Source organism: Balaenoptera acutorostrata, chromosome 1 (genome assembly GCF_949987535.1).
Source record: "Balaenoptera acutorostrata chromosome 1, mBalAcu1.1, whole genome shotgun sequence".
Lineage (NCBI taxonomy): Eukaryota > Metazoa > Chordata > Mammalia > Artiodactyla > Balaenopteridae > Balaenoptera > Balaenoptera acutorostrata.
Window position 1 is genome coordinate 8,635,719 of NC_080064.1, and position 23,083 is coordinate 8,658,801.

The 23,083-nt window shown below is 42.1% G+C and overlaps 2 protein-coding genes across 8 annotated transcripts in view; one reads left to right on the top strand and one right to left on the bottom strand.

Moving 5' to 3' along the window:
- TARDBP (TAR DNA binding protein) lies at nucleotides 1-12,374 on the top strand. 4 transcript variants are annotated; one of them, XR_009008743.1, is made up of 8 exons: nucleotides 1-145; nucleotides 1,122-1,373; nucleotides 3,535-3,698; nucleotides 4,322-4,462; nucleotides 7,255-7,425; nucleotides 7,813-9,022; nucleotides 9,757-10,030; nucleotides 10,799-12,374. XR_009008743.1 is itself a non-coding variant. In XM_007169994.3 (6 exons), exons 2-6 carry the CDS (start codon nucleotides 1,136-1,138, stop codon nucleotides 8,341-8,343), a joined length of 1,245 nt encoding a protein of 414 aa, XP_007170056.1. In that variant the 5' UTR covers nucleotides 1-145; nucleotides 1,122-1,135; the 3' UTR covers nucleotides 8,344-9,750. The 4 variants fall into 4 exon arrangements, 2 of the variants coding, with proteins under 2 accessions (XP_007170056.1, XP_007170057.1); XR_449962.2 differs by having other exon boundaries at nucleotides 9,757-12,374; XM_007169994.3 differs by lacking the exons at nucleotides 9,757-10,030; nucleotides 10,799-12,374 and having other exon boundaries at nucleotides 7,813-9,750.
- Nucleotides 12,374-23,083, bottom strand: part of MASP2 (MBL associated serine protease 2) — a 15,698-nt gene continuing 4,988 nt past the window's right edge. For 3 of the 4 annotated variants that reach the window (XM_057549196.1, XM_057549200.1, XM_057549209.1), the window contains 5 exons: nucleotides 19,679-19,797; nucleotides 17,593-17,671; nucleotides 15,019-15,150; nucleotides 14,442-14,516; nucleotides 12,374-13,250 (listed from right to left, as the gene is read on the bottom strand). In XM_057549196.1, the coding sequence (XP_057405179.1) occupies nucleotides 12,487-13,250; nucleotides 14,442-14,516; nucleotides 15,019-15,150; nucleotides 17,593-17,671; nucleotides 19,679-19,797 (1,169 nt within the window). In that variant the 3' untranslated portion in view covers nucleotides 12,374-12,486. Of the gene's footprint in view, nucleotides 13,251-14,441; nucleotides 14,517-15,018; nucleotides 15,151-17,592; nucleotides 17,672-19,678; nucleotides 19,798-23,083 lie in introns of those variants that run through there. The other variant, XM_057549219.1, reaches the window with a different exon arrangement.

Consider the following 23,083-nt stretch of genomic DNA (forward strand, 5'->3'; position numbering starts at 1 on the left):
GGAAACCGGTGGGAGAGGACGACGGCCGGAGGGGGGAGGAGGCGGCCCTAGCGCCATTTTGTGGGAGCGAAGTGGTTGCTGGGCTGCTCTTGGATTCCTCGCTGCTTCAGTGTCCCTGTCGGGCTTCCTAGCAGCGGCCTAGCGGGTGAGTCGCGGACGCTTCTCACGGAGGACGCCCTGTGTGCCTCGGCTCCCGCAGTGGGGCGGCCCCCGTCCCGGGAAAGGAGCCGTGGGGCCGGGCCTGCCTCATTCTGCCCGAGCGGGCTCGCGTGGGAGCGATGTTAGGGCCTGGCGCGGGGTGGCAGCCGGCGCCGAATCAGGGACGCTGGGCCCGCGGAGCCGTGCAGCCCGAGGCAGAGGTTTGGTCTGGTTTCCGGGCCCGGGCATTGTTTTGTGCCTTCGTACTTTGCACCAGGACAGCGTCTAGGCCTGGTGCCCCAGCGGTCCCACCCCGGCCGCGCTTAAAAACTCCTCCCACGGTTGTCACGCACTGGCTTCTGGGAGGTGGCGGCCCGCGTCGCGAAGGACCGGTCGCCGCTGTCGTTGCGGCTCAAGTTTGGAGAGCCCCCAGAATCCCCAGATTTGGAACAGGGAGGCACTTTTCCCTTGTTCTCTTCATCTCGTTCACTGCTCCTATTTAGTCTTCAAGGCTCAGTTTCTGCATCGCTTTCTTAGGGAAATCCACTTTGACGTTCCCCTCACACACATCTCAACCAGTTTAGTTTCTTCCCAGTCGCCAAGACTACTCCTTTCCAGTAGCATAATCACGATTGTAATAAAATAACTACTTGTTTGCTTTCTTTCTCCTGCTCATCTCCCCCTTTGCACCCAGCATGCCAGCTGGGACTGTGGTTTCACACACAGTTAATAGTTGCAGCACCTGATGGATAGTAGGCACTCATCAAATAATGAATGAATGAACTAGCAAGGCATTACATTTTAATAGGAATAGTTATCCTTGCCTGTACCTCCTCATTTTTCAGGGGTAACCAACACCTATAAAAATCCAAACACCGAGAATTTTTCTGGAAGTCGAAACAATGACATGGTAGTGGTATTAGTCAGCTGGGATAATTACTTTGACACAAGTGTTGGTCATTCGTATCTCTTTTCCATTTAAGCAAGACAAGCAAAGATGTCCGAATATATTCGGGTAACCGAAGATGAGAACGACGAGCCCATTGAAATACCATCAGAAGACGATGGGACAGTGCTGCTGTCCACAGTTACAGCCCAGTTTCCAGGGGCATGTGGGCTTCGCTACAGGAATCCAGTGTCTCAATGTATGAGAGGGGTCCGTCTGGTAGAAGGCATTCTGCACGCCCCTGATGCTGGCTGGGGGAACCTGGTGTATGTTGTCAACTATCCCAAAGGTTTGTTGCCATTTGGTTTTGCAGTGATGCTAAAGTATAAAGTATAGGTTTGTGTCTCGTTCTAAGTCATAGGTCATGGCCTCTTCATGGTGAACCGTCTCCTGTAGCCCAAGTATTTCTTTAAACGTTACCGTCAGACAGATTTGAAAGACCGCTAGTTTAAATTAGTGAAAATTGGAAATTACAGGACATTTTTTAAAAACTACGTGTTTAAACAGTTATCTGGATTAACGTTGCTGAGCTAATGCGAAATTTAAGGAATTAAGAACGCTTTGCAGTTGTATCAGTCTGTTGTAAACAGATTTTTCTGAAGTGCCTCAGTATTTTGGTTTGGTCTTTGTTCTTGCAGGCATACATCATTCATCCAGCTAATCTTTTTTTTTTCCTCCTTAAATGAACATCAGTTGCAGTAGCCCAAATCTTGAATTAGTGCAGTCGTAATTATAATTTTGGGTTCTGGTCTTATTCTCACTGCCCCTTATCAATGATGTTTTGAATCTAAAAGGAAGCATGAAGATGTAGAAGTGAGCCAAGGAAATGAGTACATTTTAGCAGTAGGAGTGTGCTAGTTGTTAGATCTGTCTGTTACTTTTACTGTAACGTAATATTGCAACAAAGTCATATTATTTGGTCAGTATTTAAGACGTTGCATCAAGAAATTTTTTTATATATCAAGAAAATTCTTAATAGCATCAACTTGATTTTTTTTTTTTTAGTATGTAGTTTCTTGATCCATTGGCTGTAGATTAATATTTACCCAAACTTAAAATGTCATTTATATAGTAATGTGTCGATGTATGTTCATGATTGTAACAAACATACCAACCTGGTGGGGGATATTGATGCTGGGGGGGGCTCTGCAGGTGTGGGGAGCGGGGGTATATGGGAAGTCTCTACCTTCCTCAGTTTTGCTGTGAACCTGACAGTACTCCAAAAAATGGTCTGTATGTCTGAATGTCATTTAGTTCCTCTTCCAAATACTGATTTTTTAAAATAACCTTAGGTTTTTTTTTTTCTAATTAATTTATTTATATTTATTTTTTGGCTGCGTTGGGTCTTCGTTGCTGTGCACGGGCTTTCTCTAGTTGCGGCGAGCGGGGGCTTCTCATTGCGGTGGCTTCTGTTGTTGCGGAGCATGGGCTCGAGGCGCGTGGGCTTCAGTAGTTGTGGCTCGCAGGCTCTAGAGCACAGGCTCAGTAGTTGTGGCGCACGGGCTTAGTTGCTCTATGGCATGTGGGATCTTCCCGGACCAGGGCTTGAACCCATGTCCCCTGCATGGGCAGGTGGATTCTTAACCACTGCGCCACCAGAGAAGTCCAGGTTTCTTTTTTATTACAAAAGTAACGTGAGTTCATTGTTGAAAGTTTAGAAACGAAACAAAAAGAAAGAAAATTGAAATCACCCTTAAATCCACAGCTGGAGATTAAAGTTGCGAATTTTTTGGTAGTCTTCAAGTTATAGGCCTTAAAATAATCAAGCAAATATATTTAATAGGCACAAAGATAGTATCACAGTCATTCAACCTGTTCTCTTTCCTTCCTTAATGTATTTTAAAGTGAAAGTGAAGTAACTTTTGTTTTGATACACCTTTTTTTTTTTTTTTTTTTTTTTTTTTTAGTTTTGGCTGTGTTGGGTCTTCGTTTCTGTGCGAGGGCTTTCTCTAGTTGTGGCAAGCGGGGGCCACTCTTCATCGCGGTGCGCGGGCCTCTCACTATTGCGGCCTCTCTTGTTGCGGAGCACAGGCTCCAGACGCGCAGGCTCAGTAGTTGTGGCTCACGGGCCTAGTTGCTCCACGGCATGTGGGATCTTCCCAGACCAGGGCTCGAACCCGTGTCCCCTGCATTGGCAGGCAGACTCTCAACCACTGTGCCACCAGGGAATTCCCCTTAATACACCTTTTGAGAGGGGAGAACATACAATTGTAATCTTGAGACATTATGGAACCAGAGGTTGGAATCCCTGGATTGGCTCCAGAAAAGCACCTTAGCCACTTACTCAATTCTTATTCTGTCTGTGAGAGCTAACATCACTCTTTGGCAAAAGTTTCCAGCATCTTAACTGTTCTGAGAATGTTTTTGCTTCTCATTTCTAGATGAAGAGGGTGTGTGTTTTACGAAGTGTTACATGAAAGTTCTGAAAGGTTTCTGCTCATTTTGTTTAGATAACAAAAGGAAAATGGATGAAACAGATGCTTCATCAGCAGTGAAAGTGAAAAGAGCAGTCCAGAAAACATCTGATTTAATAGTGTTGGGTCTCCCATGGAAAACAACTGAACAGGATCTAAAAGAATATTTTAGTACCTTTGGAGAAGTTCTTATGGTTCAGGTAAACTTTGATTTCATTTAACAGTTTTTCAGTGACTGAGCACCCAGAATTCCTGTTGTTTTAGTGACGCTGCCTTTCATGTTCAGTAGATGATATATTTTTTTAATAAGTTTTCTTTCTTTATTTTTTAAAAATAAATTTATTTATTTATTTATTTTTGGCTGCATTGGATCTTCTTTGCTGCATGCGGGCTTTCTCTAGTTGCGGCGAGCGGGGGCTACTCTTCATTGTGGTGCACAGGCTTCTCACTGCGGTAGCTTCTCTTGTTGCAGAGCATGGGTTCTGGGTGCACTGGCTTCAGTAGTTGTGGCACATGGGCTCAGTAGTTGTGGCTCGTGGGCTCTAGAACGCAGGCTCAGTAGTTGTGGCACACGGGATTAGTTGCTCCGCGGCATGTGGGATGTTCCTCGAGCAGGTCTCGAACCCACGTCCCCTGCATTGGCAGGCGGATTCTTAACCACTGCGCCACCAGGGAAGTCCCGATGATATTTTTAATATTTGTTATGTGTGTACGTAAGGGGCGCTGAAAAGAAATTTGGTTTATACTATTTCCCTTCACGTATGTACTCTGAGTTGGTTACGTGTGTGTATGGTCTTAGTAAATTTAAATGATTTTTTTCTAGGTCAAGAAAGATATTAAAACTGGTCATTCAAAAGGGTTTGGCTTTGTTCGTTTTACGGAATATGAAACCCAGGTGAAAGTAATGTCACAGCGACATATGATAGATGGACGATGGTGTGACTGTAAACTTCCAAATTCTAAGGTACTTTGCTCTTTTTTTTCCTCTGCTTTGGCCATTTTTGCTGACAGACTTACTTAGAAGACACTGTAAAATAAAACATTACAGTTGGAAGATGTAGTGGCAGGGTGTGTTCTTAAAATCTTTTGCCTTGTTAAAGTCTCAGGACCTTAATGCATGCTGAATATTTTATATGTTTGTTTGAAATATTTAGTTCATTGCTCCTCCAAACTAAAACGTTGTTCGTTTTGTTCTTCCTTTTCTCTTGTTATTTTTAGTGATTTAACAATTTCTTCCATAGTTATATGTTAATAAAGGCAATGAGAATATGTTGATCTTTTTAAAAAGCCTGACTTGTTCCAAGCAAGCAAGACTTGATTATTTGGAACATTATCATCTTTGCCAAGACATTTCTCGATCATCAACTTTCCTTAATCCAAATATACTTTCATCAAAGTATAAGACACTGATGAAAGAAATTAAAGATGATACAAACAGATGGAGAGATATACCATGTTCTTGGATTGGAAGAATCAACATTGTGAAAATGACTATACTACCCAAAGCAATCTACAGATTCAATGCAATCCCTATCAAACTGCCAATGGCATTTTTCATAGAAGTAGAACAAAAAATTTCACAATTTGTATGGAAACACAAAAGACCCCGAATAGCCAAAGCAATCCTGAGAAAGAAAAACGGAGCTGGAGGAATCAGGCTCCCAGACTTCAGAGTATACTACAAAGCTACAGTAATCAAGACAGTATGGTACTGGCACAAAACCAGAAATATAGATCAGTGGAACAGGATAGAAAGCCCAGAGATAAACCCACGCACCTATGGTCACCTTATCTTTGACAAAGGAGGCAAGAATATACAATGGAGAAAAGACAGCTTCTTTAATAAGTGATGCTGGGAAAACTGGACAGCTACATGTAAAAGAATGAAATTAGAACACTCCCTAATACCATACACAAAAATAAACTCAGAATGGATTAAAGACCTAAACATAAGGCCATACATTATAAAACTCTTAGAGGAAAACATAGGCAGAACACTCTATGACATAAATCACAGCAAGATCCTTTTTGACCCACCTCCTAGAGAAATGGAAATAAAAACAAAAATAAGGGCTTCCCTGGTGGCGCAGTGGTTGAGAGTCTGCCTGCCAATGCAGGGGACACGGGTTCGAGCCCTGGTCTGGGAAGATCCCACATGCCACGGAGCAGCTGGGCCCGTGAGCCGCAATTGCTGAGCCTGCGCGTCTGGAGCCTGTGCTTCGCAACAAGAGAGGCCGCGATAGAGGCCCCGCGCACCGCGATGAAGAGTGGCCCCCGCTTGCCACAACTAGAGAAAGCCCTCGCACAGAAATGAAGACCTAACACAGCCATAAATAAATAAATTAATTAATTAAAAAAAAAAAACAAGAAAACAAAAATAAACAAATGGGACCTAATGAAACTTAAAAGCTTTCGCACAGCAAAGGAAACCATAAACAAGACAAAAAGACAACCTTCAGAATGGGAGAAAATATTTTCAAATGAAGCAACTGACAAAGGATTAATCTCCAAAATTTACAAGCAGCTCATGCACCTCAATATCAAAAAAACAACCCAATCCAAAAATGGGCAGAAGACCTAAATAGACACATCTCCAAAGAAGATGTACACATTGCCAACAAACACACGAAATGATGCTCAACATCATCAAATGCAAATGCAAATCATCAAATGCAAATCAAAACTACAATGAGGTATCACCTCACATCAGTCAGAATGGCCATCATCAAAAAATCTACAAACAGTAAATGCTAGAGAGGGTGTGGAGAAAAGGGAACCCTCTTGCACTGTTGGTGGGAATGTAAATTTATATAGCCACTATGGAGAACAGTATGGAGGTTCCTTAAAAAACTAAAAATGAAACTACCATACCACCCAGCAATCCCACTACTGGGCATATACCCTGAGAAAACCATAATTCAAAAAGAGTCATGTACCACAACGTTCATCGCATTTACAATAGCCAGGACATGGAAGCAACCTAAGTGTCCATCGACAGATGAATGGATAAAGAAGATGTGGCACATACATACATTGGAATATTACTCAGCCATAAAAAGAAACGAAATTGAGTTATTTGTAGTGAGGTGGATAGACCTAGAGTCTGTCATACAGAGTGAAGTAAGTCAGAAAGAGAAAAACAACCATATGCTAACACATATACATGGAATCTAAAAAAAAAAAAAAAGTTCGGAAGAACCTAGGGGGAGGACAGGAATAAAGACATAGACGTAGAGAATGGACTTGAGGACATGGGGAGGAGGAAGGGTAAGCTGGGATGAAGTGAGAGAGTGACAAGGACATATATACACTACCAAAGGAAAAATAGATAGCTAGTGGGAAGCAGCCGCATAGCACAGGGAGATCAGCTCGGTGCTTTGTGACTACCTAGAGGGGTGGGATAGGGAGGATGGGAGGGAGACGCAAGAGGGAGGAGATATGGGGATATGTGTATATGTATAGCTGATTCACTTTGTTATAAAGCAGAAACTAACACACCATTGTAAAGCAATTATAGTCCAATAAAGATGTTAAAAATATATATATATACTTTCATCAACTTTAAACTTTAAAACTTTATTCTTCATTGAAGTCTTACAAGAAGAAGTGCTAATGCAAAAAGTAAGAATGTACCTACTTTTTAATGACTCACCTAATATAAAAAGGCAGATAGGTTGTATTACATCCTCTACCATAATACTGTTTTCATTGCTCATAAAATATTTCTGATGGTTTTCTTCCTTTCAATTTGACCAGCAAAGCCCAGATGAGCCTTTGAGAAGCAGAAAGGTGTTTGTTGGGCGTTGTACGGAAGACATGACTGCTGATGAGTTGCGGCAGTTTTTTTGCCAGTACGGAGAAGTGGTAGATGTCTTCATTCCCAAACCGTTCAGGGCTTTTGCCTTTGTTACGTTTGCAGATGATCAGGTATTTTCTCTTAATAATTTTGTCCCAGCTAATTAGGTAATTTCTGTTGAACTTTGCCCTTCCAGCTAATTGCCACCCTTAGCTAAGCTCTCTGACCTTGTACGCTGTGTGGTATATGGGCCTAAACATTTGTGATAAACCCCTTAGATATTTTTTTAGTACGTGAGGTTTAAGTGGGGATGTTACATGTTCTTTGAAAATGAACTAAAAAATCCCTGCTGCCATTACTAAAGGTAAAGGCTATTTTATGGTTTTAAATGAAGTAAGTGTTCATTGCTTATTTTTTCTCCAGTTTAGATGATGGCTTGAAATCTAAGTTTTATTGCTACTTTGATGTATGAGTCAGTGGTTTAATCTGCTTTATTTACATCCCTTATTTTTTTGTAGGTTGCCCAATCTCTTTGTGGAGAGGACTTGATCATTAAAGGAATCAGCGTACATATATCCAATGCTGAACCTAAACACAATAGCAATAGACAGTTAGAAAGAAGTGGAAGATTTGGTGGTAATCCAGGTGGCTTTGGGAATCAGGGTGGATTTGGTAACAGTAGAGGGGGTGGAGCTGGTTTGGGAAACAATCAAGGTAGTAATATGGGCGGAGGGATGAACTTTGGTGCTTTTAGCATTAATCCAGCAATGATGGCTGCAGCCCAGGCAGCTCTGCAGAGCAGCTGGGGTATGATGGGCATGTTAGCCAGTCAGCAGAACCAGTCAGGCCCATCGGGTAATAACCAAAGCCAAGGCAACATGCAGAGGGAGCCAAATCAGGCTTTTGGTTCTGGAAATAACTCTTATACTGGTTCTAATTCAGGTGCAGCAATTGGTTGGGGATCAGCATCAAATGCAGGGTCAGGCAGTGGTTTTAATGGAGGCTTCGGCTCAAGTATGGATTCTAAATCTTCTGGCTGGGGAATGTAGACATTGGGTTATCGTTAGTTGGTATAAACTGGTGGGAATTCAGATTTTTCTAAACTCATGGTAAGTATATTGTAAAATACGTATGTACTAAGAATTTTCAAAATTGGTTCAGTGTGGAGTATATTCAGCAGTATTTTTGACATTTTTCTTTAGAAAAAGAGGAAGAGCTAAAGGAATTTTATAAGTTTTGTTACATAAAGGGTTGAAATATTGAGTGTTTGAAAGTGAACTGCTGTTTGCCTGATTGGTAAACCAACACACTACAATTGATATCAAAAGGTTTCTCCTGTAATATTTTATCCCTGGACTTGTCAAGTGAATTCTTTGCATGTTCAAAATGGAAACCATTGGTTAGAACTACATTCTTTTCTCCTTGTTTTAATTTGAACCCCACCATATGGATTTTTTCCTTAGGAAAATCTTTTTGGAGATCATGGTGTCACAGTGTTTGGTTCTTTTGTTTTTTGTTTTTGTTTTTTAACACTTGTCTCCCTTCATATACAAAAGTACAATATGAAGCCTTCATTTAATCTCTGCAGTTCATCTCATTTCAAATGTTTATGGAAGAAGCACTTCATTGAAAGTAGTGCTGTAAATATTCTGCCATAGGAATACTTCTGTCTACATGCTTTCTCATTCAAGAATTCGTCATCACGCTGCACAGGCTGTGTCTTTGACGGTGGGTGTCCCATTTTTATCCGCTACTCTTTATTTCATGGAGTCGTATCAACGCTATGAACGCAAGGCTGTGATATGGAACCAGAAGGCTGTTTGAACTTTTGAACCTTGTGTGGGATTGATGGTGGTGCCGAGGCATGAAAGGCTAGTATGAGCGAGAAAAGGAGAGAGCGCGTGCAGAGACTTGGTGGTGCATAATGGATATTTTTTAACTTGGAGAGATGTGTCTCTCAACCCCTGTGGCTTTGGTGAGAGAGTGTGCAGAGAGCAATGATAGCAGATAACGTACGAATGTTTTTTGCATTCAAAGGACATCCACATCTGTTGGAAGACTTTAAGTGAGTTTTGTTCTTAGATAACCCACGTTAGCTGAATGTGTTAAGTGAAACGATACTTGTATTTCCCCTACCCCTTTGTCAACTGCTGTGAATGCCGTATGGTGTGTGTTCTCTTCTGTTACTGATCTGTAAGTGTGGTAATGTGAACTGAAGCTGATGGGTTGAGAACATGGACTGAGCTTGTGGTGTGCTTTGCAGGAGTACTTGGAAGCAGAGTTCACCAGTGAGCTCGGGGTGTCTCAAAATAGGGTGGAAGTTCTAATGTCTGTTAGCTACCCATAAGAATGCTGTTTGCTGCAGTTCTGTGTCCTGTGCTTGGATGCTTTTTATAAGAGTTGTCAATGTTGGAAATTCTTAAATAAAACTGATTTAAATAATATGTGTCTTTGTTTTGCAGCCCTGAATGCAAAGAATTCATAGCAGTTAATTCCCCTTTTTTGACCCTTTTGAGATGGAACTTTCATAAAGTTTCTTGGCAGTAGTTTATTTTGCTTCAAATAAACTTATTTGAAAAGTTGTCTCAAGTCAAATGGATTCATCACCTGTCATGCATTGACACCTGATACCCAGACTTAATTGCTATTTGTTCTTGCATTGTCCAAAGTGAAAAGTTTTTTTTTTTTCTTTTTAAATCTAGTTTTTAATAAGTCTGGGTGACCGCACCTAAAATGGTAAGCAGTACCCTCCAGCTTTTTCTTAGTGCCTCTGTGCATTTGGGTGATGTTCTATTTACATGACCTGTTATAAATCTCCATTGGGAAATCATGCCTTCTAAAAATATTCTTATTTGGAGGAGTGGACAGAACAATGTTAATTATTTTAAAATGCTTTGTAGCAAAGCCTATCAATTGAAGGGAGTATCAGCACCTTTCTAGTTGGGGATTTGAAAAGTGGAATTAATTGCAATAGGGATAAAGTAGAAGAAACCACAAATTATCTTGTGCCTGAAATCCATTAAGAAGCCTGATAGCTTTAAGAACTAGCAGGGTGGGTTGTCTGTGGAAGTGTTAAGTGAAATGGGCTTTGTCTTCCAAATGTGGGGAAATAGAGTAATGTTGAATAAAATTGCTTATAAAACTCAGATTAGACTCTCACGGTGCATTGTTAAGTATGTAAAAGCAATAATATATTCTCTATTGTACTTAAAATGTAACTACTATGAGAGTTGAGCTCCTTTTCTAATGGAAGAATGTAAGTTTTTGTGCTGATAATTTACCTAATGCCCTTATCTAATTAGATTATGATAAATAGGTTTGTCATTTTGCAAGTTACATGTTTTAAACTTTTATAAATGAAGTCGTCCTTTAGACTTATGGTCGCCACATTGTTTTATTCAGTTTCCTCTGTAAAAGGATCTTGCGTTGTTTTAATTTTTTTTTTTTTCTGCATCTAAATTGCATGATTTCCAAACCCTGTACCATCTGAATTTTGCATTTTAGCACTTGCACTATTACTCAGCAGCAGTAACATGGTAACACTTAAAATGGTATTCGGGGACCTCCAAAGACTAAACTGACAAGCCTTCAAGGAGCCCAGGGGTAAGTTATCTTTGTCAATGGCATGGTTTTGATCCCTTATTTACACCTGTGTAAATCTAGTTACCAGTCTTAGAAGGCTTTCAATGTTGACTAGCCTTCTGTTAACATGTTTATGGTACTACATAGCTATGGGTATTTAATTCTACCCTAAAAAAAAAAAAAAAAATGAAGTTTAGAAGTAAACTATTTGGCAAAGATTTGTTTTTAAAGTCTATTTGGTCATCTAAATGCATTCATTCTAAAAAATTTTTTGAACCAGTTGAATAAACATTTTTGTTGCCACCACAGTTTAGTGTCTGGAGTCTTACTGGAAAAACAGTTTCTTTTTTTTTTTTTAAATGTGACAAAGATGCTGGAAAGTTACCTTTAAAAAGTGAGTCTCAAGAAGTTGCACTTCATATGCACAAGAGAAGTTAGTCAAAACTCACAATGAATTTCTACATACAATGGTAACTGTTTGGCTAGAATGAAAAACTTTGTTAAATGTTAAGTATTAAAACTTTTTAGGGAGGAATGGCCAGCTAAATGAGATTTTTAAGGTTAAGTCAGCGCTTAAATGCTGTCCTTAGGAGAAAGATGTTGAGTACTTAGTAATTCAGAAGATGTATGTGATAATTAGAATAATTTTTTGTTGTTGAATACTAGGAGAGTAACTCTTAACTGTGTATTTAAGTTCTGTACTTAGCTGTTGTACGATCTGTAATCTATTTTTAAGTGTGCCCAAGTATTCCACGTTCGTGGTAAGAAGGAAAAAAACACTACAGGTTGATTTATCAATAATACCACCACTTATTTTTAATGTTGTATTTCATCTTATGGAAATGCCATATTTGATGCAACTGTCTTCTGAATTTGAAAATAAAATATTTAGGTTATTTCCAAGTGCTAGGAACATCCTCACAGCTAAATTAAAATCTTAGCATTGGAATTACCAGGTCAGAGACTATGCATGCTTTTAAGACTTGTGAAATATATTGCCAAATGGTCCTTCAGAAAATTCGTTGTCTTCGACAGTGTAAAATAGTGCTGTTCCATGTTCTTTTTGTCTGCCAGTTTGAGAAGTGAAAAATTATAGCATTGGTTTTAACATGGAAATCAGTCTATACCTAGGCCAAAGTATTGATATTTCCAATTTATCTACCCAAGAAAAACATGATTCAAAGTAATTCCTGAAACAATACTGCTATAATATGTAACACTCTCAGAGAACAATAAGAACAAGTACAAAAAACTGGAGAAAAACAGTTAAAGAACATGAACAGGCAATTTCCAGAAATGCAAATAGCCAGTACAAACAGACACTGGACTTTTGTAAGTAAATCCAAATTTAACCAGTGAGTTTCTATTGGATTGGCAACGATGAATATCACTACAATGGTTTATGTCCCCTTCAATCAAAGAGTAAGTGGTGGGAAAGTGGCAAGTGGAGAAGTGCCTGAAAGGCACAGCTCACCTGTAGTTTGGTTTGGTTTGGTTTTGAGGTGGAACGGCAACTGTCGTGTTAATGTTTCTCAGGTCAGTTTGCTGCTGCGGTCTTCTACAGGTATTTTTTAGAACAAGGAATCATGTACTCACTGAAGACACACAAGTTAAAAATTATTAATTATGTTCTTGATCCAGGGACTATAGTTAATGACTTTTGTGTAGACCCCATACTGATCTGCTTCCCCACAATTAATGGAACCCCAGGACACTATTCCTCCCACAAACCATTTCTGTGTCTCATTATGTAGAAACACTAATGCCCCGCCACTATCGCCTTTACAGCTGTCCTTGCCCCCACTTTCTAAACCAGCACAAAGCATGTTGTCAGTTACCCTTCCCCCCGGATAGGACTTCTTTTCATATGCCGCAGTACAGTTTTGATGGTCAACAACTGGTATGTCAACAAACATTAGATTTCTGGCAAGAAAACCCCCTTGGGTTAATCCCCATCCAGATGCAGTTCCAATATCATTGGTTCTCATGAAGGATTCAGCTTCTTTTCTTGGCAAACAAATAGGCATGATGTTGCTATTTAATACAACTTTGTTCTTCAATTTAATCAATGCTATGTCATTATCGTAACCAGCATTATGAGTGTAACGTTCGTGTATAAAAATGGCCTCGGCCCAGGCTTGTGTATAATGAGGTGACAGTCTCTTCAGGGCACCCATTCTAATGTCCAGGGAGGAGGCGTCTTCTCTTTGCTCATATACAGCATGAGCAGCTGTTAGGATCCAGTTGTCATATAGAAGTGCACCTGCTGCTGTAGTTTTACCTAATAACAGGGCTTGCCAAGGAAAATCACCAAGCTTTGCATTTTGTCCTCCATATATACGACCTTCTGTGGTACGGGTGGATATTCCACAAACTGGGGGAAAAAAGATGTATAGAGCCTTTATAGAAACCCAGTGGTGTTTCTTCTCCAATTATTACCACTTTGGAGTTGTGTATATTTAGTGTCAACCAAAAATTGCATCACGTAATTTGGTGGGTGTCCACCTATACAGGCAAGTGAGACTGCTTAAAACACTGTTCAAAGACCTGATAAAACCATTTGGTATTTTTTAGCTCCGCAGAAAATGAGGTGAGTGAAAATTAACTTCTAGAAACTGATTTGTTTTGCTAAAATAATTTGGTCTCACAATTGGGAAAATATTTAATAGGGCAAACAGGAATTGTCTGAGCTGATGTGCGTAGGAAGTGAAAAATAACCTTTTCATTGCTTCTGTTTTCCTACTTGTGAAATGGGGCATTTACCATGTAGTTCTGGGAAAGCAGAAACTAAGGTCACTATCATAGGATTTGCAGAATTACTTTCACCTTTGTACATTAATATGTTTTTAAAAATTAGAATGTTGCAGGTGTAACCAGGAACCTTCAGGTTCAGAAATTATTTTTGGTCTAGTTGGTTCTTCCAAACACTAAACTTAATTATGTGTTGCTAATTAAATATGCTCATTAATGTAGCAAATATGTTGTGGCTGAATACTCTTATTAAGGCTTACAAACATTGTGTCAGCTAAGATACAGGTTTTTTAAAAAGACTAAGCCAAATAACACAGGGGTGATGAATACATTACTACCTTTCTGATTTTTTTTTTAATCACTCAACTATATCTTCAGAGCCAATTCTGGTAAAACTTTTTTTTAAGTACTGTTAAAAGGCAAATTGCATTAATGTTTAAAAACTAGATGTCATTGAAAACAATTGCTTAGGGAAATAATGAGGTTATTAGCTTTGGGTTTTAATAGCATTTTTACAGAGAAGAAATCATGTTTATACATGTATAAATGGTTCAAGATAACTTAAAAAATCATTTAATTTTTTATGCTTGCCTAGTTGTAAGGTCAAAAATAAATGACTGATACAGTCAGCACCAACAACCTCTCCATATGGAAAGGGGGTAATGAGAACGTACTATTTGGAAATAATAAGTTGGTCTGAGAGCCAAGTGCTGAAGTTACATTTCTGCCTGCACAGCTAAAGCACTACTTACTGTCTCCTACCCAGTTCTACTCTCCATCAATTATGAGTCTCCTGTATAAATGTAGCTATTACCAGGCTCACAGACGGGGAGTGATTTTTCTCCTTTGGAGCTCGTCCAGAATCCATCAGCCTCACACACATATTTACCTGCAAATCATTGAAAAAGCAAAAATGTTTAACTGCATGTGAAAAGGTGGTTGTCATTTGCTTGAATACCCCCTTGAAAAATGTAGATTCTTGAGCATCAGTGGGAAATAGAGGTGTCTGAATAACCATTTTACATGATTTCATAAATAGGAGGTCTCTGCATTACCATGTATGCTTGCAAAGTGGAAACCTTTTAGATGTGTAACTTGAATATGTATCAAGATCTTAAGTGCTTAATGATAAGGTTTTGACTTGTTAAATTAAACCATTTGGAATATATTGTGTGTTTGTAGTAGTCATTTACTAGATAAGATCTGTTTTCAGATTCTTGCAAATTGACATTAAAGTCACTTCAGCTATAATATTTTACTTAGCAGGTGGAGGAAGTGCCTTTTCATCTTTTGTCTAGCCTTAGCCAAAAATGTTGGATAAGTTTGTTTTCAGATCATGAGGGCTTAGGTTCCAAATATCACCCACCCCCAACTTTGAACAATTTGCTTACCATCATTTGTTCTCATTGTGTAGAACTCATTGCAGCGATATTTAACCACAGCTTTGTATATGGTCACCTCAGTACCCGTGATATAGTCCACTTGGCCACTGGGCAGATCATCAGGAGGGCCACAGTCAACAACTAATAAACACGGGAGAGGGAAGTCAGTTTGTACTTTGAATCCTAACATTAAAACGATGTGGAGACTGATAGGTGGTTGTGCTGTGTGTTGTTATATAACTTGAAGTCATATTCAAGATGGACATCATTTCATCTCTGAAATTGGAGAGAATCACCTTAGTGTGATTTTAAAGCATCACTCTCATCTCTGTTCCTAACTAGATGGCTAGGTTGAAGTGAAGGCCCTGGGCAAGGAGCTGTATGATGCCTTCCCTAAAGGAAGGGAATTTGAAACCACTTGGACTTCCTTAGCACTCACAAAAGAAAACAGCACAGCCTGCACATGCCTGTACAGTCTGGTTTGATGTAAAATGGTACAATTTGGTTAGCCTTAAAAATAGAACAATACAAAGAAGACTGAAGGACTTGTTCTTATGATCCTTTTCCTAAGTTGACCTTTTTAGAAGACCTGGAAGTCATAATACCTTGAGTTTGGGTTAGAATTCACAACTGTTAGGACATTACTAATGTGACATAACTAACCAATTTGTGAGACAAAGTGATACCAGTCTAAAAGTCATAGTTTTGTAGACAGACATCTAAAAATTGATGTATTTCTGTGGATATTAAAAGATAACATAGTTTTCAGCAACTTAGTAGCAGTGTGTCTGGCTTTGTGTCAAGTGCGTTGTCTACATTGTCTTAATTCTCCACAGATGAGATGCCCATAACTACCCAGTGAAAAGTGGCAGAATCTGGGCTCAAACCCATACCTTAGTCCAGCAGTCCTTCGGTGCCAGCTCTTCACTGGTTTTTAAACTAAAAGAATTGGTAGTAAAGAATTGGTAGTCTCACAGGAATATAAATTTTGAAATAAAAATATCCCCCTAGGAATTTTGTAGAAACCCTTGCACAAAATATGTGAAAGTATACGTACAGAGGTGTTAACTATGGCAGCATATGTAATAGTAAAAAACTGGAGGGCTTCCCTGGTGGCGCAGTGGTTGAGAATCTGCCTGCTAATGCAGGGGACACGGGTTCGAGCCCTGGTCTGGGAAGATCCCACATGCCGCGGAGCGGCTGGGCCCGTGAGCCACAACTACTGAGCCTGCGCGTCTGGAGCCTGTGCCCCGCAACGGGAGGGGCCGTGATAGTGAAAGGCCCGCGCACCGCGATGAAGAGCGGTCTCCGCACCGCGATGAAGAGTGGCCCCCGCTTGCCGCGACTAGAGAAAGCCCTCGCACGAACCGAAGACCCAACACAGCCAAAAATAAATAAAAAAAAAAGAAAAAGAAAAAGAAAACTTAAAAAAAAAAACAAAAACTGGAAACAGTGGAAATCACATGAAATAAAAAGCATAGGTCCTCTGATGGAATACTTTGCAGTCATTAAAAAGAACGAGCAGCTCTATGAGTGCTTGGATTGTTGCAGAAAGATACCCCAACAATGTTGGGGGAAGAGTACACTGCAGTCAGATTTGGTTCAAAAGTATGTAATAGATACGTTAGTATAAATAGTATAGGAAATAAAGAATATGAAGGAATGGACCCCAGTGTCTTAACAGGTAGTTTGAGGATTTGGGCAAGAGAGGCTATCACTGTATATTTTTGTAAATTTATATGTTTTTATCCATTTAACATGTATCTTATAATTTTAAAAATATTAAAGATAAGGTACGTGATTCTTAGTTCACAAAATGGTAATGAACACCGTCATCCCAGTTTGATGCGTATATGTCCCTACAAACAGTAGCCTGTACATGTTTACCTGTGTGATATATGTAATTGGAGGGCTATGCACCAAAACGAGAGTGATTATACTCTGATACAGCGGGATTATGAGTATTATAATGTTTGTAATTTTCTCCTTCCCATGTTTTTTTTTTTTTTTTTAAAGGATTTTCTTATTTATTTATTTATTTATTTATTTATTTATTTTTGGCTGTGTTGGGTCTTCGGTTCGTGCGAGGGCTTTCTCCAGTTGCGGCAAGCGGGGGCCACTCTTCATCGCGGTGCGGGGACCGCTCTTCATCGCGGTGCGCGGGCCTTTCTCTATCGCGGCCCCTCCCGTCGCGGGGCACAGGCTCCAGACGCGCAGGCTCAGCAATTGTGGCTCACGGGCCCAGCCGCTCCGCGGCATGTGGGATCCTCCCAGACCAGGGCTCGAACCCGTGTCCCCTGCATTAGCAGGCAGACTCTCAACCACTGCGCCACCAGGGAAGCCCCTTTCCCATGTTTTATGAGTATTTTATACTTAGAAAAATAATTTTAAGTACCATACTTTTCTAAAGCAAACACTTTTCCTAGTAGCTTGGTCCAGTTTTAACCTCTTAATAGTGCTCTGAGAAACTGGGGACGAGAAGCAAATTTGGAATTCAAGCCCTGATAAATCATTTTTTAAAAAAGACCAGAAGAAGCAGTAGAAGCAGAAGCAGCTACAGGCGTTGTGGTCACACATACGTACTGCTGCACTCTGGCATCGGTTTGTCCCAAGATCCATCTGTCTGACAGACTGCAACAAATGATTTCAGGGGCCAATAACCCTAAAGAGGAATTGAGAAAATATTAATTTCCTTGTTTATATCATGAAACCACTCCCCAAAGCTCTGCTCCCACAATAGTTCCAGTGTTTCAAGAGATGCTCCCAAGGGGGTGATGCACCCACGTGACTGGACACGCAGCCCAGCTGCCTTGATACATGTGTGTGCTTGTTGGTGATGTCACCTATGTGTGTATCTCATTTTTAAAGATGTTGACCTCTGCAGTTTATATTTTCTTCTTTCCACTTAATCCAAGAATACGTCAGATTTCTCACAAGTTCCTGCTGGTGTTCCACCATTTCTTTATGTAAAGTGCCAAAGGGTGACAGTCAAAAGTTTGGGGAAGATCAGCCTGATAGACATGGAGTGAATGTGTCTGGATTTTTCTAGCCTGCGGCTATTAACTGGAGGAAAGTTACTTAAAATATCAATATTTCCATAAGCTTCACACGTGTGTTCTCAGTTTCCGTTGCTAATACTTAGCGGGACATTTTTGACTTATCTAAATATTTTTCTAAAATCAGACTTTAAAATGAAAGAAGTTGGCTTTGACTGAAGCTTTATGCTTCAAAGGAGAGCAGGATGACTTCTTTCTTCCTCAGAAACTGAACAGGCCTGAGGTCCAAGTTGCTGTGGAAAGAGCCTGCCCAGAAGTTTACAAGTTGAGCAAAGTGTCTCACTTTTTTGGGGGGTCTGGGGCGGTTGTGCCTCCACAGGACTGGTTGCATAGCCAGCTATCTTTTCAGTGTTATTACCTTTTACCACTGGGATTCAGTGACATTTTGAAGAACATAAAGAGGACATGTTAATCTCTTACCTGTGCCCCTAAAGCAACACACTAAGCATTTTTTGAAATTATCCTCCTTCTCCCTTAACAGTGGTCACTGTTTATAACTTTGCAGAATATACTGTTTCCAAGGGCTGTTTAATTTTTTTGTGGGCCCAGGAGTTGTTTCATGTAAAGGTCATTTGACCAGGAGGAGCTTGATTTAATGCAAGGTGATAACACAGAGCACATGACAAACATTTCAGCTGCTTTACCAAGAGCTGCTGTAATGTGTGTGAACAGAGAAAAGGTGTTCATTTTAATCGTCAGCTTTCCAAAAAAAAAAAAAAAAGCTTTTTTTTTTTTTTTTTTAAATATTTATTTATTTATTTATTTATGGCTGTGTTGGGTCTTCGTTTCTGTGCGAGGGCTTTCTCTAGTTGTGGCAAGCGGGGGCCACTCTTCATCGCGGTGCGCGGGCCTCTCACCATCGTGGCCTCTCTTGTTGCGGAGCACAGGCTCCAGATGCGCAGGCTCAGTAATTGTGGCTCACGGGCCTATTTGCTCCGTGGCATGTGGGATCCTCCCAGACCAGGGCTCGAACCCGTGTCCCCTGCATTGGCAGGCGGATTCTCAACCACTGCGCCACCAGGGAAGCCCCAAAAAAAGCTTTTTTAAAAAGCGGAGTTCCGGGCTTCCCTGGTGGTGCAGTGGATGAGAATCCGCCTGCCAGTGCAGGGGACACGGGTTCAAGCCTTGGCCTGGGAGGATCCCACATGCCGTGGAGCAACTGGGCCCGTGGGCCACAGCTACTGAGCCTGTGCTCTAGAGCCCACGAGCCATAACTACTGAGCCCGCGCGCCACAACTACTGGATCCCACGTGCCTGGTGCCCGTGCTCCACAACAAGAGAAGCCACCAAAACAACAAAGAGTAGCCCCCCCCCCCCCGCCGCAACTAGAGAAAGCCCATGCACAGCAACGAAGACCCAACACAGCCAAAAATTAATTAATTAAAAAAAAAACAACAACGGAGTTCCTAAGAATAGAAAATTCTTTGTGGCTGCTTCTCTTAGCAAATGTATCATTTCTTTGAATTTTATTGTTTAATGATAGGCAAAGTAAACCACCATGCTGACAACAGCTGTTTCCCCATTTTCCTTTCACATATTTGCTGATATAAATATGTATTCATTCAAAAACCGTCATGATTGTGGTGCACTTCAACAGCTTTGTATTAACTTACTTGCAGAAGTTCGTAGCCCGACTCGCAAAAGACAAAGACGTGGTCTTTCAGGACGTATTTGGCCTGCGCAGGGGAGATGTGGCCGTTAGGTGGTGCTGTCGGGTCAGGGCAGGGCTGAGCTGCGCAAGGAAACCAGATGTCTGGGGTTTAGCTGGCTCTATAGCAGCAAGTCTGAATTTAGCAATTAGAAGTTCTTGGTTTATAAATGAAACACTTGACGTGTAAAGAGAGCTTGTCACAGTGGGGTAGAGTTCTTAGGATTTAAAACCAAAGGCAAGATTAAACTCTCGGCTGCTTATCGTACAAATTAGGATTTGTTGCCTGGCCTGGGCTTCAGCCAAAGTGATGAAAAGAAAGCCAGGCACGTGGTAAGGGAGCAAGGTCACGTCACGGCAAAGGGAGCATCTGCTCCACGCCAGGGGCCTCACACACACTGCTGAAAACCGGGGGAGTGTAACTTGGGGGGGAAAGAGCTGGACAGCATGGGTTAAAATCACAGGAAAGCCTCAGTTTCCTCATCTGTAAGCTGAGAGTGGTAAGAACGTTTGCTCAGCTTCTAGGGCTGTTGCGAGGACCAAATGTGAAACACAGAGGAAATCGCTTTGCTAATAAGTGCTGGGCCACAGGGGGTTGCAGCCACCGAACCCTCACAGCAGCCCTTGTGGCTCAGAGAGGCACCGGGGCTCAGGGCCAGACTGGCACTCAGGAAGCCTCATACGTCCCTCGTGAGCACGTGCCCACAGGGCTCAGGGCTGGCTTCCACTTTGGCCCCCAAACCCTGGCCTGTTGTCACCCCAAGGCTTCAGCCAGTCCCCCATGGCTGCCCATCCCCCAAGGCCACCCCTCAGCCCACGCAGGTCATTTGCCCAGTGCCCTCCTTCCTCCAGCAGCTGACCCCTGTGTCCTGCAGTGACTCTCGGTCCCAGGCAGGCCCCAGAGTCTCCCCTCTTGGAACCAATCTCCAGGAATGTTCCAGGTAGCCCTGTCGGGGCCCAGGGCTTCCCGAGGCCGCCTCATACCCAGGCCAGGGCCCTGCTGGCACTTCACACACACCTCCAGGCTCTGTCCCAGCCCCTTCTCACCCACCAGCCTGGCAAACCTGACTCTTCCCCCTGACTCACTCTGAAACCAGTGCTTCAGTTTTAGAAGTTTTATTACTTCGACCCACGGGAAAACAAAAGGCTTTTTAAAAATGAACAAGAGGCAAATGAAATGTTCCCAAAGTGCTGGTCTCTCCTCTCCTGACCCATCTCTCACCCTTTCCCACAGAGCTGGCCCAAAGGTTAATATCTTTCCTAATTCAGTCTCCTCATTTTTTAAATTACTCAATACCTCCCCCATGCTCACTCGGTGTCTTCTGCGTTAGCCCACTAATCCCCACCTTTCCAAGGAGATATTGTCCTTCATTGGATAATTGGGACATTAAGTCTCAGAAAAGTTATGTTAAGAGGTTCAATGTCACATGGCCAGGAAACAGGATGCATTACAGCCGGGACGCCAACCCGGGCAGTCTGACACCCAGCCTGCACTCTGAGCACGGCTTGGGGCCTTGGGTGTTTTGCTTTGGAGCTTTTCCAGCTCAGTTACTCTGTCCTTCCAAAAACATCCTGAAAGACCTGTTGGCTGAGAGTGGTGAGAGGGACAGACACGTCCAGAGGTCAGTGCCCGGAAGGTGGGGGACTTGGACTCGTGTCTCAGGAGGTGGCACCAAGAACTACCGTCTACGTTTGAGGGTCTGTCACGAGGAAGAGGTGGTGGAGGAGGGTCCGAGAGGCGGAGTGCAGACTCCCGTCCAAACCCTCCGTGTCAGGCGGGAGCGCCCATCGCTGCCTACCCCATCACACCCTCTTACAGCTCACACCGAGAAAGGTGGAGCCTCTGGGCTTTTGCACATACACTTCCTTTGCACTTGGAACACCCTTCCACCTTCCTCCAATACCTACTTATCCTTTCAATCCAATCTTGTATGTTTCCTGTCCTGGGCCCCTTTTGTCAGCACCCGGCCCCTGCCTGGGCCAGGTCCCTCCTCTGGGCTCTCACTGTGTCTGGTGCTCGGCTGTGCTTGTCACAGGGCTGTGGTCATGTTGCTATGACAAGACTGGACTGACAGCAGAGGTGTTACGTATTCCCCACACAGGGCCCGGTGCCCATCCATAAGATGGATGGATGGATGGATGGAAGGAGGGAAGGATGGACAGATGGATGTGTGTGAGGGGTGGCGGAACATGACTCCAAACTCTGCCTCCTTGGCATAAGGATTATAGCTGTCCCGCGATGTCTGCGGGGCATTGGTTCCAGGAGCCCTGTGAATACCAAAATCTGTGGCTGCTCAAGTCCCTTATACAAAATGGCAGAGGGAATTCCCAGGCAGTCCAGTGGTTAGGACTCAGCGCTTTCACTGCCGAGGGCGTGGGTTCAATCCCTGGTTGGAAAACTAACATCATCCCACAAGCTTCTCGGCCAAAAGAAAAAAAAAAAAAAGGCAGAGTGTCAGCCATCTGTATCCATCCATGGGTTCTACATCCATGGATGTGGGGAGCCAACTGTATTTTGAGCTGATTATTTTATGAAACAGCAGACACAGGAGAAACTCTGAAAACAGAGTAGAAATTACCGTTTTCTAAGGGAAATGTACATTTACAGAGGAAATCTCCATTTGTAAGAGTGTCTCCCATTCTGTACCACGAGTAGGATGACTAAATCACTAGAAACTCTTAACAAAGGAAAAGACAGAAAAATTTTTTTTACTAAAGTTAAATTTCAAAAGCAAAAAAAAGAGTCTTTAATCTGCATAATGAATCTTACTCTTGCTTACCATGCTTTTCCTGGTCACCTCCTCATAACTGGACTCCCCTGTACCCTTTCTCTCTTTTGCCTTTAGCTGAAGATGTTTAAGCCTGAATTCTAAGCCACCTCTGAGACTCATTTTCCCCTGGGTTATCTCCCATGTATGCACGAGATATCCACGTTCATAAACTTGTTTCTTTTTCTCTCGTTAATGTCTCTTGTTCCCAGCCAACACTTTGGAAGGGCAGAGGGAAAATTATTATTTCCTCCCCTACAGATAGAAGGAGGGATGGTTGGATGGCTGGGTGAACGGAAGAGGGGAGGGTGAGAGGTAGGGAAGGAGAGAAGGACGGCTGTGTGGATGGGTAAATGGGTGGAAGGAGGGATGGTTGGATGGAGGGGTGAGTGAGTGGGTGGATGAATGGGGGGGTGGCACTTCCCATAGGGGACCCCTGCCTCACACACCACCCCACTCAAACCTGGTCTGTCTTCTGATGGAGTTCAGGACACACTACCTCAAAACATGGCACCTTGGCATGTTGACGATTTTAAGCTGGGAGTTTGAGAAAATGGCAGAAGCAGGAAGGTCACTCTGATTCCCCGCCCCTCGCCCTTCTT